General features: G+C 47.1%; 1 protein-coding gene across 1 annotated transcript in view; it reads left to right on the top strand.

Moving 5' to 3' along the window:
• RBM45 (RNA binding motif protein 45) overlaps positions 1 to 13,324 on the top strand; it is a 95,928-nt gene that overhangs the window by 47,234 nt on the left and 35,370 nt on the right. Inside the window, 2 exon segments of the mRNA XM_030210623.1 lie at positions 627 to 723; positions 1,579 to 1,754. Coding sequence (XP_030066483.1) covers positions 627 to 723; positions 1,579 to 1,754 — 273 coding nt within the window.

Genomic DNA, 13,324 nt, shown 5'->3' with positions numbered 1-13,324 from the left:
TAGTTTATAGAGACCTTTTTTTTTTTTTTTTTAAATAATTAATCCATTTCCAGAACCTGGTTAGATTAGCCTCTTGATCACTTTAAAGTTTACCAGTAGGTTGTACTTAGTATTTTTCTCACTTTTAATTGTAATTTAACATCAGTACAGCTGCTTTACTTTCGCAGGCAGACTGCTTCAAGGGCTATGATTTTATATTCATTGGGTTTGATTCCTGCTGCTGTCTGATGTTCGGCAGTGGGTTGAGATCCTGGGGAACCAGGTTCAATTCCCTCTGCAGCTCCATGTGACTCAGGGCAAGTCATGTAACCCTCCGTTGCCCCAGGTACAACAGTAGTACAAAGTACTACTTAGACTGTGAGCCCACTAGAGATAGACCCAGTACCTGTAAAATGAAAACTGTAAACCACTTAGGTCTAAGTGGTATATAAATACTTAAATGAATGAATGAATTTCAAACGAGTAGCATTACTAAGTTTTCTGACTGCTAAAACTAGAAGATACAAGGGAATTTCGGGGATGGTGGGGTTTGCAGTTATGGTGTCTGTTGTTGTGCTTGTGGGACAGTACATTCTGTGTATCTAAAGGTTTCTTCATCACATAACTGGGAGATGATCTGTTTGCAGTGTCCTCAGAAAGATGGCAGCACAGGTGGTAGCAACTCAGATGGCATCAATGGTGTGGAATACCCCAATCTCTCAACAATATGGAGCAGCAGCAACAGTAAGTGTTTATATATTAGAAGTGGCTGAAATTATTCACTGTGTATTTTTTATCATTATCTTAACTTAAAAATGTTCAGCTTTTTTATTTTATTTTTGTTTGTGGATTCCAGCTGGTAAGTTTGTTTATTTTAAATTTGCTATCTGCCATAACTAACTAGCAGATCTAGACAGGTTACTTGCATTAGATGAGGCCAAGTCCTAGAAACAGTGTGTGGATTTTAAATACAGCTTTTCCTTCTTAGCGCTCTTCTACTCTGCTTTGCAGAGGGTTTGTGACTTTGCAGTACAAAGTACTGACCTGCTTCAGTTTGCACTCAGAAAAGTGTGCTTTGTATTGGGTTTGTATTGTTTGAGCCCTGTGAAAGAGAGCTGTTTACATTTGAATGGTCCTTCATATTTGTCCTGGAATGGAAGATCCGTATTTGGTTTGAGTACGTTTAAGTGACACATTCTAAATTCCAAAAGCAGTCTTGGACTCCTTTGCGATACATGCAGAAAAATTACATTTTGAATTCGTACTCTGGTTTTCCTTCTAGTTCTCTGTGCTGTAATACTGTCACTCATTTCGTAGAGCGTGTTTTTCTGATATGGTTTTTCATATGTTTAGAGGGGTTGTTTCCTTTTGGGATCTTTGTTTTGCACAAAATATGTTTGGATGTGCAGAAAATAAAATGGAAATAAAATGTTGGGAGTATTTTCAAACAAAGCTTCTGCAGAGTTGTTCTGGTAAGGCCAGACTTCTAGCTCTAAGAATGCGATTTCTACTGGATCCTGGTTGGAGAACTTACTAGTCCAGCTCTCGGTGGTGTCAAAATGGTGACAGTTTTAGGACGTACTTCCTTTGTCTCCACAGGTATATGAAAGAGGAGGGTATAGTTCTCATTCATCTCATTCCGTTCAGCTCCAGACAGATGTCACACTGCCACCTTACAAAAAGAAGGCTCCAGCTGACAGCTTAGTGAAGGAACGGCTTTTTCTGGTCTTTCATCCCCATCCTTTGCCAGTAGATGTGCTAGATGATGTGTTCTGGTGAGTTCTCAGTTTAAAGGCTCAGTATATGTGGTAGGAATTGTTGTGTAGAAGGAGGTTGAGTGATAATGCACATAATTACAAAATCCTTCATGATACTTGGAAAATAATAATGTTATCCAAATTCAGGAACTATATAATTGACAAGCTGCTTGTTTTCATTATTGGGTGTAGGGTCTGGTATTGTCTTTTGTAAAAGTAAGAAAACACCTTTTATTGACTCTTTGGAATCTATGTTTGGTAATGTGTATTGTGCGAGCAAAAAGCAGAAGGAGCCCCCAACCACACCAACGAAGACAACAAAGAAACACAAAAATTGGGGGTAGACCAATTCAGTTCCAACACAGGGGTGCTTGTTTGTTTACATCTGGTATGTTTTTGATTATATGTGTGCGACAGAGAGATAGATGTATATATGTGTGGGTCTATATATATCCTTTTTTTTTTTTTTACATCCTATATAATAATTCTCACCTCCAGCGTTCTGACTTTCCTGGGACCATGGCTCATTCCGAGTTGGTCTGCTAGGCTCCGTAGATCAGGTTTACATCACCATAGCCATTATGATGACAACTTCAGAAACCGGGGGGGAAAAAAAACATGCCTCACAGCTGAACCATGTCCAGAGGAGGGTTGCTGGACATGGGTGGCTGGAGGGGGGGGGCAGGGGAGAGAGGAGAGTCGCTGGACATGGGGGCAGAGGAGAGAGGAGGGTCGCTGGACATGGGTGGCTGCAGTGGGGGGCAGGGGGTCACTGGACATGGGTGGCTGGAGGGAGGCAGGGGAGAGAGGTGGGTCGCTGGACATGGGTGGCAGGAGGGGGGGGGCAGAGGAGAGAGGAGGTTCGCTGGACATGGGTGGCTGCAGTGGGCGCAGGGGGGAGAGGGTCGCTGGACATGGGTGGCTGCAGGGGAGCCGAGGAAAACCTTGCTAGCACTCGTTTCATTTGTGTCAGAAACGGGCCTTTCCATATCATCAAGCTGATCAATCCATAGACTGGTGGGTTGTGTCCATCTACCAGCAGGTGGAGATAGAGAGCAAACTTTTGCCTCCCTATATGTGGTCATGTGCTGCCGGAAACTTCCCAGTATGTTCTCTATCTCAGCAGGTGGTGGTCACACACAGCAGCAGCTCTGGCTAGGCCTCCAAGCCTAATTTTTAGGTTTTGTTGAGTGCCTGGGGTTGAGGGCTCTTTTGAGCAAGTGCAAACCTGGTGGTGCCAGGTCCCTCCTTTTCTCCCCCCTCCCGCTGGCTCCGTTAAAAAAAAAAAAAAAAAATTTTAAACGTCCTTAAAGGCGTTTATTTCGACGTTTATTTAAACGTTCATTGCAGCTACTCACTGGGACACCAGTTCGTTACAGCTCGGAGCGGACAGCAGGTAATTTTTACCTTTTTATAGCGGGCAGGGGGTTCCCCGATTCTTCTCCTCGTGGCATATGGCGTCGGAGGGCGAGGGCGCAAAGGGTCGCTCCCCGGATCGCTTGAGCGCTTCTAGAGGGGATGCGGGGGTCTTACAGCCTGATTCGCCCTTGTTGGGTGACAGTTTCGTGACCGATGAATGTCCCGGTCCTTCCTCCGGCGTGGCGGTTTTTCCCACCATAAACGCCCATCCCCCGCTCCTCGCCTCCGCCATCTTGGCCGGCCACGCGGCTCGGACGGCTTCTTCGTGGGCCGCCCTTGAGGTTGGAGACATTAATGCCATGAACGCCCTTAATTTGGGCGACGGCACAAAAGCGGCTAAAGTTAAGCGCCGTTCTTCCCGCGCGGCTCCTTCGCGGAGTGTCGCGCCGGACGCCATTTTGGATGCGCAGCATGTCTCTCCCCCGCTCTTGCGAGCGCCGGTTGAGGGTGCGTCTAGGGCTGTTGCCCAGGCTGCGGAAGTGCACAGTCTGGGGGGTTTCTCCCCCGAGTTTGTTTTGCTGCTGCATCAGGCTTTCCTCATGCAAAACGCTGCCCCTGCTCCCTCGTCTGGTAAAGAGGTTGAGGTTCCCAGAGGTAAACGCCCTCGGGTTGATTCCCAGGCCTTGGAGGACTTTGTCTCCTCCGATGTAGATGAGGGCAGCGTGTCTGAGGTCTCCCAACGGTCCTTTGCGGATTCCTTGGAGGAGACGGATCCCCGCTCGGATGGAGCGGATGACCCCTCTGCAGCGCGGCTTTTTAGCCCAGAGGATTTGCCCAACCTGTTGTTACAGGCCATGGACACTTTGAAGATTTCCTCTCCGGAGGACGTCTCTCCCTCAGCCCCTGTTGGCTCTGCCATTATGCTGGGGACGAAGCGACCGCCTAGAACCTTCCACGTGCATGATGCCATGCACACCTTAATTTCGGCTCAATGGGATGTCCCGGAAGCGAGCCTTAAAGTGGCTAGGGCTATGTCCCGCCTCTATCCTTTGGCTGTGAGTGAACGTGAGGCCTATCTGTGGCCTACCGTGGATTCTTTAATCACTGCGGTGACTAAGAAAACGGCGTTGCCGGTGGAAGGTGGCACGGCCCTAAAGGACGCCCAAGACAGAAGATTGGAGGCGGCCTTAAGGTCGTCCTTTGAGGCGGCTGCTTTAAGTTTGCAGGCCTCAGTTTGCGGCTCCTAAGTGGCCAGGGCGTGCCTGACTATGGTGCAGCGGGCTTCCCCTTCGGATCATTCCTTGAGGACTGATTGGCCGGCCCTGGAATCGGGCTTAGCCTATTTGGCAGACTTGCTGTATGATGTCTTGAGGGCCTCAGCTAAAGGCATGGCTCAGACAATCTCTGCGCGGCGGTGGCTTTGGCTGAAACATTGGTCTGCTGACCACGCCTCTAAATCCCGCCTGGCTAGATTGCCTTTTAAAGGCAAGCTGCTCTTTGGGGTCGAGCTGGACAAAATCGTGACCGATCTCGGCACGTCTAAGGGCAAGAAATTACCAGAGGTCAGGGCTCGGGCTAGTACTCGTCCCGGTACCTCCAGAGGACGGTTGCAGGAAGCCCGTCGGTATCGCCCGGGCAAGTCGGGTTCCTCTGCCCCCTCTTCCTTCAAGAGGAATTTCTCCCCCAAGCAGCATTCCTTTCGCAGAGACCGCCGTCCCGGAGGTGCTCACTCCGGTCCTCCCCCAGGGTCTCGTACCCAATGACGGGGCCTTGGTCCACCCCTCAGAGCAGATTGGAGGACGGCTGTCCTCGTTTCTGGGCGAGTGGACCACAATAACTTCAGACGCGTGGGTGCTGGAAGTCATCAGAGACGGCTACAAGCTAGAGTTCTGCCGACCCTTAAAAGACGGGTTTGTACTCTCTCCCTGCAAGTCTCCGGTCAAAGCTGTGGCAGTGCAGCAGACCTTGGACAATCTGATCCGCCTGGGCACGGTCGTTCCTGTGCCAGAAAGTCAGCTTGGCACGGGACGTTACTCCATTTACTTTGTGGTACCAAAGAAAGGAGGTTCTGTCCGGCCTATCCTCGACCTCAAAGGGGTCAATCGGGCCTTGAAAGTGCGGCACTTTCGCATGGAGACTCTCTGCTCTGTTATAGCGGCAGTGAAGGCAGGAGAGTTCTTGGCTTCCCTGGACATCAAGGAAGCGTACCTGCATATTCCCATCTGGCCTCCTCATCAACGCTTTCTGCGTTTTGCAGTCCTGGGACGACACTTCCAGTTCAGAGCCCTCCCATTCGGGTTGGCTACTGCTCCGCGGACCTTTTCCAAAGTAATGGTGGTCATCGCGGCCTTCCTACGAAAGGAAGGGGTACAAGTCCATCCTTATCTGGACGACTGGTTGATCCGAGCCCCCTCTTATGCAGAGTGCGGCAAAGCTGTGGACCGGGTAGTTGCTCTTTTGAGCTCCCTGGGATGGATCATCAACTGGGAGAAGAGCCAGCTGCGCCCGACTCAGTCCCTGGAGTACCTGGGAGTTCGATTCGACACCCAAGTGGGCAGAGTGTTCCTGCCAGACAATCGGATTGTCAAACTTCAGGCTCAGGTGGACCAGTTCCTGGTAGCCTCTCCTCTTCGGGCTTGGGACTATGTGCAGCTGTTGGGCTCTATGACGGCCACGATGGAAGTAGTGCCCTGGGCCAGGGCTCATATGAGACCACTTCAACACTCTTTGCTGCAGCGCTGGACTCCGATGTCGGAGGATTATGCTGTGCGACTTCCCTTGGACCCAGCAGTGCGCAAGGCGCTGAGCTGGTGGATGCAGACAGACAAGTTGTCTGCGGGAATGCCTCTGGTGACCCCAGAGTGGATTGTGGTCACGACGGACGCCTCCTTGTCGGGCTGGGGAGCCCACTGCTTGGGAAGGACAGCGCAGGGGCTCTGGTCTCCTGCAGAGGCAAAGTGGTCTATCAACCTCCTGGAACTCAGAGCCATTCGGTTGGCGCTTTTGGAGTTCATCCCGGTACTGGTGTTGAAGCCTGTACGGGTACTGTCGGACAATGCCACGGCTGTGGCCTATGTCAACCGCCAGGGAGGTACCAAGAGCGCCCCTCTAGCCAAGGAGGCTACGAATCTTTGCCAGTGGGCGGAAGCGAACCTGGAGCAGCTTTCAGCGGCCCACATTACCGGAGTAATGAATGTCAAGGCGGACTTTCTCAGTCGCCATACCTTGGAGCCCAGAGAGTGGCAGCTATCGGCTCAGGCGTTCTTGGACATCACGAAGCGCTGGGGCCAGCCGAGCCTAGATCTGATGGCGTCATCGGCCAATTGCCAAGTGCCGCGCTTCTTCAGCAGAGGACGGGACCCTCGATCCCTGGGAGTAGATGCTCTTCTCCAACAGTGGCCGACACAAGAGCTCCTCTATGTGTTCCCGCCCTGGCCCATGTTGGGCAGGGTGCTAGACCGGGTGGCAAAGCATCCCGGCAGGGTAATCCTGGTGGGTCCGGATTGGCCCAGACGTCCCTGGTATGCGGACTTGATCAGGCTCTCAGTCGACGATCCTCTGCGGCTGCCAGTGGAGCAGGGCCTGTTACATCAGGGTCCTGTGGTGATGGAGGATCCCTTCCCCTTTGGTCTTACGGCCTGGCTATTGAGCGGCAGCGTCTGAGGAAGAAGGGCTTCTCAGACAAGGTCATCGCCACTATGCTGAGAGCGAGGAAGCGCTCTACTTCTACTGCTTACGCCAGGGTTTGGCGTATCTTTGCAGCGTGGTGTGAAGCAGGCTCACTTTCTCCCTTCACTGCTCCAATTGCTTCAGTGTTGGCGTTCCTGCAAGAAGGTCTGGAGAAAGGCCTGTCGCTCAGTTCCCTTAAAGTCCAGGTAGCGGCTCTGGCTTGCTTCAGGGGCCGCCTGAAGGGTGCTTCCCTGGCTTCACAGCCAGATGTGGTGCGCTTTCTCAAGGGAGTTAATCACCTGCGCCCTCCTCTGCACTCAGTGGTGCCTGCGTGGAATCTCAACCTGGTGCTAAGAGCATTGCAGAAGCCGCCTTTTGAACCCTTGTCGAGGGCATCTCTGAAAGACCTGACGTTGAAAGCAGTCTTTTTGGTGGCTATCAGTTCAGCCAGAAGAGTTTCCGAGCTCCAGGCGCTCTCATGTCGAGAGCCTTTTCTGCAGTTCACTGAGGCAGGAGTGACTATTCGCACAGTGCCTTCCTTCCTGCCCAAGATTGTTTCTCGCTTCCATGTGAATCAGCAGCTCTGTCTCCCTTCCTTTCGTAGGGAGGACTACCCAGAGGAGTAATATCTGGATGTGAGACGAATCATCATCAGATACTTGGAAGTGACCAATGATTTCCGGAAATCGGATCATCTGTTTGTCCTGTTTGCAGGTCCTCGTAAGGGTCTGCAGGCTGCTAAGCCTACAGTGGCAAGATGGGTCAAGGAAGCCATTGCAGCGGCTTATGTGGCCGCGGGGAAGGTGCCGCCTATCCAGCTGAAGGCTCACTCCACGAGAGCTCAGGCGGCCTCGATGGCAGAGGCCGGATCCATCTCCTTGGAAGAGATATGCAAGGCGGCAACTTGGGCTTCGGCTCATACATTCTCCAAGCATTACCGTTTGACTGTGGCTGCACGGGCGGAGGCCCGGTTTGGAGCTTCAGTGTTGAGGTCAGGGATTTCTATGTCCCGCCCTGGGTGAGTACTGCTTCGGTACATCCCACCAGTCTATGGATTGATCAGCTTGATGATATGGAAGGTAAAATTATGTATAATCATACCTGATAATTTTCTTTCCATTAATCATAGCTGATCAATCCATAGCCCCTCCCAGATATCTGTACTGTTTTTATTCTGGTTGCATTTCAGGTTCAAGTTTAGTCTTCAGTTACTTCAGAAAGACTTCGCGTTCAAGTTCTTCCTTCACTTGGATTCTTGAAGAGTTGAGACGAGTTTGTGTTACAGTGAGCTGCTGCATTCCTCTCCCCTCCGTTTTACGGGGCTGGATTGAGATTTAAATTCTGCCGGCACTCCCTCCCGCTTCGTGCGGCTGTAGGGCAGCTTTGTACCCCTCCCGCTTCGGCGGTGTTCGGGTCAGTCAGCTCCTCCCGCGGTTGCGGTTGCAGGATAAGCCAGATCCCCCCGCATCGGCGGGTGTGGTGTCCCTCCCCCGCTCCGCGGGGATGAGCTGGACGGATTCCCCTCCCCCACTTGTGTGGGGATGAGCTGGGTTACTTCCCCTCCCCCGTTTCGGCGGTGGTGAGCTGGGCAGAGTGTCCCTTTGTGGGTGTAATTCTCTAAGTGCTGAGTCCTGCGGATGGAGCTTTCATATCGACATACTGAGGAGTTTCCGGCAGCACATGACCACATATAGGGAGGCAAAAGTTTGCTCTCTATCTCCACCTGCTGGTAGATGGACACAACCCACCAGTCTATGGATTGATCAGCTATGATTAATGGAAAGAAAATTATCAGGTATGATTATACATAATTTTACCTTTTACTAGTATATTTATAATGTATTGATTGTGTTTTTTATTGTGCCATTAATCTAGTCAGTATATTTTTGGAGATGCACTCTTTACATATACAGTGAAACCTCGGTTTTTATCGATAATCCGTCCGAAAACAATTGGCGAAAACCGAGGCAATTAACGAGGACGCCCAAAATCGGGAGAAGGACGTCCATCTTCCGATACAAATTGGGATATGGACATCCTTTTTCGACGAAATCCGAGGCAACCGACGAAAACCGAGACAAATTTCTAGTCGAAAAAATCAACGAAAACCGAGGTTTCACTGTAGTTTTAATGTATTAGGTTTTTTTTTTTCATTTATATATAATCATAATTCATTGTCTTATTTCATTCTTTTTATTCATGAATTTTTTTTATTGTGTGCAGCATTGCTTCATGTATTTGGATTTATATTTTATTTGACTATACCATATTTTTATCTCAGCATTGTATATACATTTTATTTTGCAGTCATTTATTTACATATTTTATTATATAACTATATAGTATGAGATGTTTCATCTGTTTTTTATCTTCTTTTTTTTTTTTAAGGAGGTCTTTATTTAACAGCAAAGGATCATTCACAAAATAGTAAGCACAATGAGCCATACCACAAAACAGAGACAACTTAATACAACAGCTGTCCAGAAAGTCCAACATCCCAGAGTCCTCCAAATTTAACAAGTTTTAATGTATAAGTACAATACCCCCCTATACCCCACCCTGTGGGACCACACCTGGTGAATAGAAGAGCCCCCAAGACAATCTTCAGACTAACAATCAGGAAAGGAAGGCCTCATACAGGACCCAAATTGCAGTCTCAATTTATACATTATATATATATATATATATATATATATATATATATATATATATATATATATATATATATATATATACAACATACATACATGTAGCGAACCTTAACCCTCCACTTAAGCAGTGATGGTGCTCCTGGAACCTTCCAGGCCACCACAGTGTCAGCAGTGTGCAAGAGATGTCAAACCAGTTTGAGCCTTGAAACCTGGGATAGCCCTATTAAAAAGAAAAATCCCAGTGTCCCATGGCACTTTTAAGCCCGTAATACAAAGGATCTAGAAGCGTATGCTCTTCCAAAAAGCCTTGGCCTTCGGACAGGTCCACCACACATGTCCCAATGTTCCCGTGGAACCACATCTCCACCATCTATGGATGAAGAGCTTGCAGATACAAACGGCTAATATGGTCTGGCATTAAGTACCAACAGTATAGAATCTTGTAATAAATTGGAAGTGATTGTAATGGTAGCCAAAGACTTTTCCATTGAGTCCCACTTTTCAGGAGAAAACACCACACCAAACTCCTGCTCCCATTTCCACCTATGATTAAAATCCTTATGACGACCATAGAGCCTTCCCTCTAAATGCTTGGTATAGCGAAAATCCTTACACACATCCTCCAAGAATGTATAGTACTGCCAGACGTTTCTTTAATTCTTTGGAAGATAAAAGATGTTTTAGTTGCAAATAACATAAAAATGAGTCTTCAGTAAATTGTAATTTCTCTCCAAGGTTGCAAAAGGGATAATGGAATCTTCATCATACATCTGGCCCCATTTATTTAGACCCTGCTGCTTCCAAACTCTAAATATAGGGGACTCCAACACAGGAGAGAACAAAGGGTTACAACAGATTGGTGTATTTATTTATTTTATTTATTTATTTATTAAGATTTATTTACCGCCTTTTTGAAGAATTCACTCATGGCGGTGTACAGTAAGGATAGATCAAACATGAACAATAGGCAATTACAGCAGTAAAAATATTCAAATAACAATACAAAGTATGACATACTACTTACAATGTCAACACAATACGTAATAGAATATTTTAATTGATAGTGAAGGGTATAAGCAAAGATGGAACATATCGACAGGTAAGAGAGTAAGAAGAGTTAGAAAGTAAGGTGACTAATTTAAAGAAAGTTGCACATGAGGTCAGAGAGATGGTTAAATATTATCTCAAGGTAGGAGTGGCTAAACACGTCCTGCTGCGGTTTGTGCAGCCCGTGTCACTCCTTGTGTGCGTGAGTGAGACTAACAAGTTAGTTACTTCTGAAGTAGAGATAGTCTTGTGTTAAACAGAGCCTTTCAGGCAGTGCATTCCAGAGTGGGGGGGGGGGGGGGCTACTTTGGAGAAGGCTCGCTTGCAGGTATCATTGTCTTTTGGAGAGGGTGTAGTTATTGATAGTCCTTGAGAGGACATTAGTGTCCTTGGCGGTGTGTAGAGGATCATTCTATTCTTCAGGTACTCCAGGCCATTTCCTTTAAGGGCCTTGAAGATCAGACATAGAGTTTTAAATTTAGTCCTATATTGTACTGGTAGCCAACAAAGTTTTTGCAAAAATGGTGTGATGTGGTCACAACGCTTGCAACCTTCTTTGAGTCTTACTGCAGCATTCTGAATTAACTGCAGGTCCTTTGTAGTCAAACTGTTGTATAGTGCATTGCAGTAATCCAGTCTTGATGTTGTTATGGCATGCACAGCTGGGCTAAGATTTATCTTCTCGATGTAAAGAGAGGCAGCGTAGCTGTTGCAAATAGTAGAAGCAACTCTTGAAGATTGCTTGAATTTGGGGAATCAGAGTAAGTGTTGAATATAACTGTATTCCAAGGTTCCTGACTTGTGATTTGAAGGGGAGGTTGTACTTCCCAAAAGAGATTTTGATGTTGAATATGTATCCACTCATGTTAGGGACCCAGAGAAGCTCGGTTTTACTTGGATTTAGGCAAATTTTGTTGTGTTTAGCCCATTCTTGAATTGATATTAGACAAGTAGTCAGTTTATTCAAGGCTGTAGGTAGGTGGGGTTCAATGGGTATGAGTAGCTGCACATCATCTGCTTAGATGTAGAACTGATCATTCATTGACCGAATCAGCTCAGCTAGTGGCTTGAGGTTGATATTGAACAGAATAGGTGACAGTATCGATCCTTGTGGTACCCCACAGGTCAGTGCTCATGGTGGTGATGAGTTGCTGCCAAACCTTATGGATTGTTGCCTGTCTGATAGATAGGATCTGAACAAGGCAGATACTGTTTCATTGATACCTGTTTCTGTCAGTTGTGCTAGCATGATATGATCCACAGTGTGAAAAGTTTCTGAGAAATCTAGCAGTATTAATACCGAGGTGAATCCCCTGACTCAGTTTCTGTGAAGATCATCTAGTAGGGATATGAGGACCGTTTCTGTTCCATAACCTGTTCTGAATTCAGATTGACATGGATCTAGCCATTTTCTGTCTTCTAGCCAGTCATTAAGTTGAACACAGACTGTTTGTTCTAAAAGTTTTGTTGAATATTGGCTGGTAACTTTCAAGTTTGTCCTGGTCAAGGTTGTTTTTTTTTTTTAGCAAAGGGTGAACCACTGCCCTTTTCAATTCTGTTGGTAGTTGCCCATTAGAAAGAGAGGCATTCACAATTTTTGGTTCGCTTACTACGAGGCCCACACTTACCTGCTGTACTTACCTTTGATGGGTAGGGGGTCGAGGGAGCAGGTAGTTGGTCGAAGGTCTCTTAGTATTTTGTCAAGGCTCTTCTCTGTCATTGGGGTAAAAGTGTCCCATTTGTCTCTGTCAGGAGGGGGCGAGTTTGTGCACTCCTGGTTAACTGATTGGAAACTTGGTGGGATTGTCTGTAGATCCTGGTGGAAACTTTTAATTTTGTTGGCAAAGTATGCAGCAAAATCATTGCAGTTCAGTTTAGACTGGGCAGGCTGGTTCTGTTGTGGGGGTTGCAGTAGGCTGTTTACTATACTGAACAACTGCTTAGTTGAATTGGAACCTGTGCAATGCATTGAGAGAAATATTGTTTTTTGGTTGCTGTTAAGGCTTGGCGGTACTTTGTCGTGTGCGTCCTACAGTTTAGCCTGTTTTCATCCAGGCGAGATTTATTCCATCTCCTTTCCAGTTTCCGTCCTTCGTGTTTAAGGATCCGAAGTTCTAGAGAAAACCAAGGTGAGCGTTTGTGAGTGGGGCATAAGACCTTTTATAGTGATACCGTTTTCTCTAAGGTCTTGGCTAAGTGTATATTCCAAATTTCAACCTGTTCTGACACTGTATTTGTCTTTTCATCCATATGTGGGTAGTCCAAGGCTTCTAGGAAATTCTCAGTGGTCAGCTTTTTTTTGTCTCTGATCTCCTTCCAAACTCTGGGAGGTGCCATTTGTTTCAGGTGGTCACTTAGGGGAAAATGTAATTAGAAAATGGTCTGACCATGATAGGAGTGTTATTTCAATACTATTATCCCAGAATTCTGGGATATCCACCCCTTTATAAAATACCAGGTTTAGTATGTGACCCTTTTCGTGGGTTGGAGAATTGATCACCTTTGTAAATCCTAGTGCTGTCATCATGTCAAGAAAGGCAGCTGTGGTTGTATCTGGGGTTTTGATGTGTAGATTGAAATCTCCCATGATCACCAGCCTAGGGTAATTCAGGGTCACTTGAGTAATCAGTTCTAGGAGTTCTTGCACAGATAATGTGTTTCGAGGTTCTCGGTATACCATGCATCTGTGCAAGCCGAGCATGTTAGCGTGCATTGTACTTTACATATCCCCTAATGCAGGTGGACAAAATGCTGGCCATCATCGGACAATTGGGGCAGTTTTATGCAGAGTGGCTACTTTCTGATACAAGCTAAGTACAATTTATGCTTGCTTTTTGAATAAAGTGATTTTTCAAGTAAAGT

The sequence above is a fragment of the Microcaecilia unicolor genome, chromosome 7 (genome assembly GCF_901765095.1).
Source record: "Microcaecilia unicolor chromosome 7, aMicUni1.1, whole genome shotgun sequence".
Lineage (NCBI taxonomy): Eukaryota > Metazoa > Chordata > Amphibia > Gymnophiona > Siphonopidae > Microcaecilia > Microcaecilia unicolor.
This window is presented reverse-complemented; position numbering and strand designations above follow the sequence as displayed.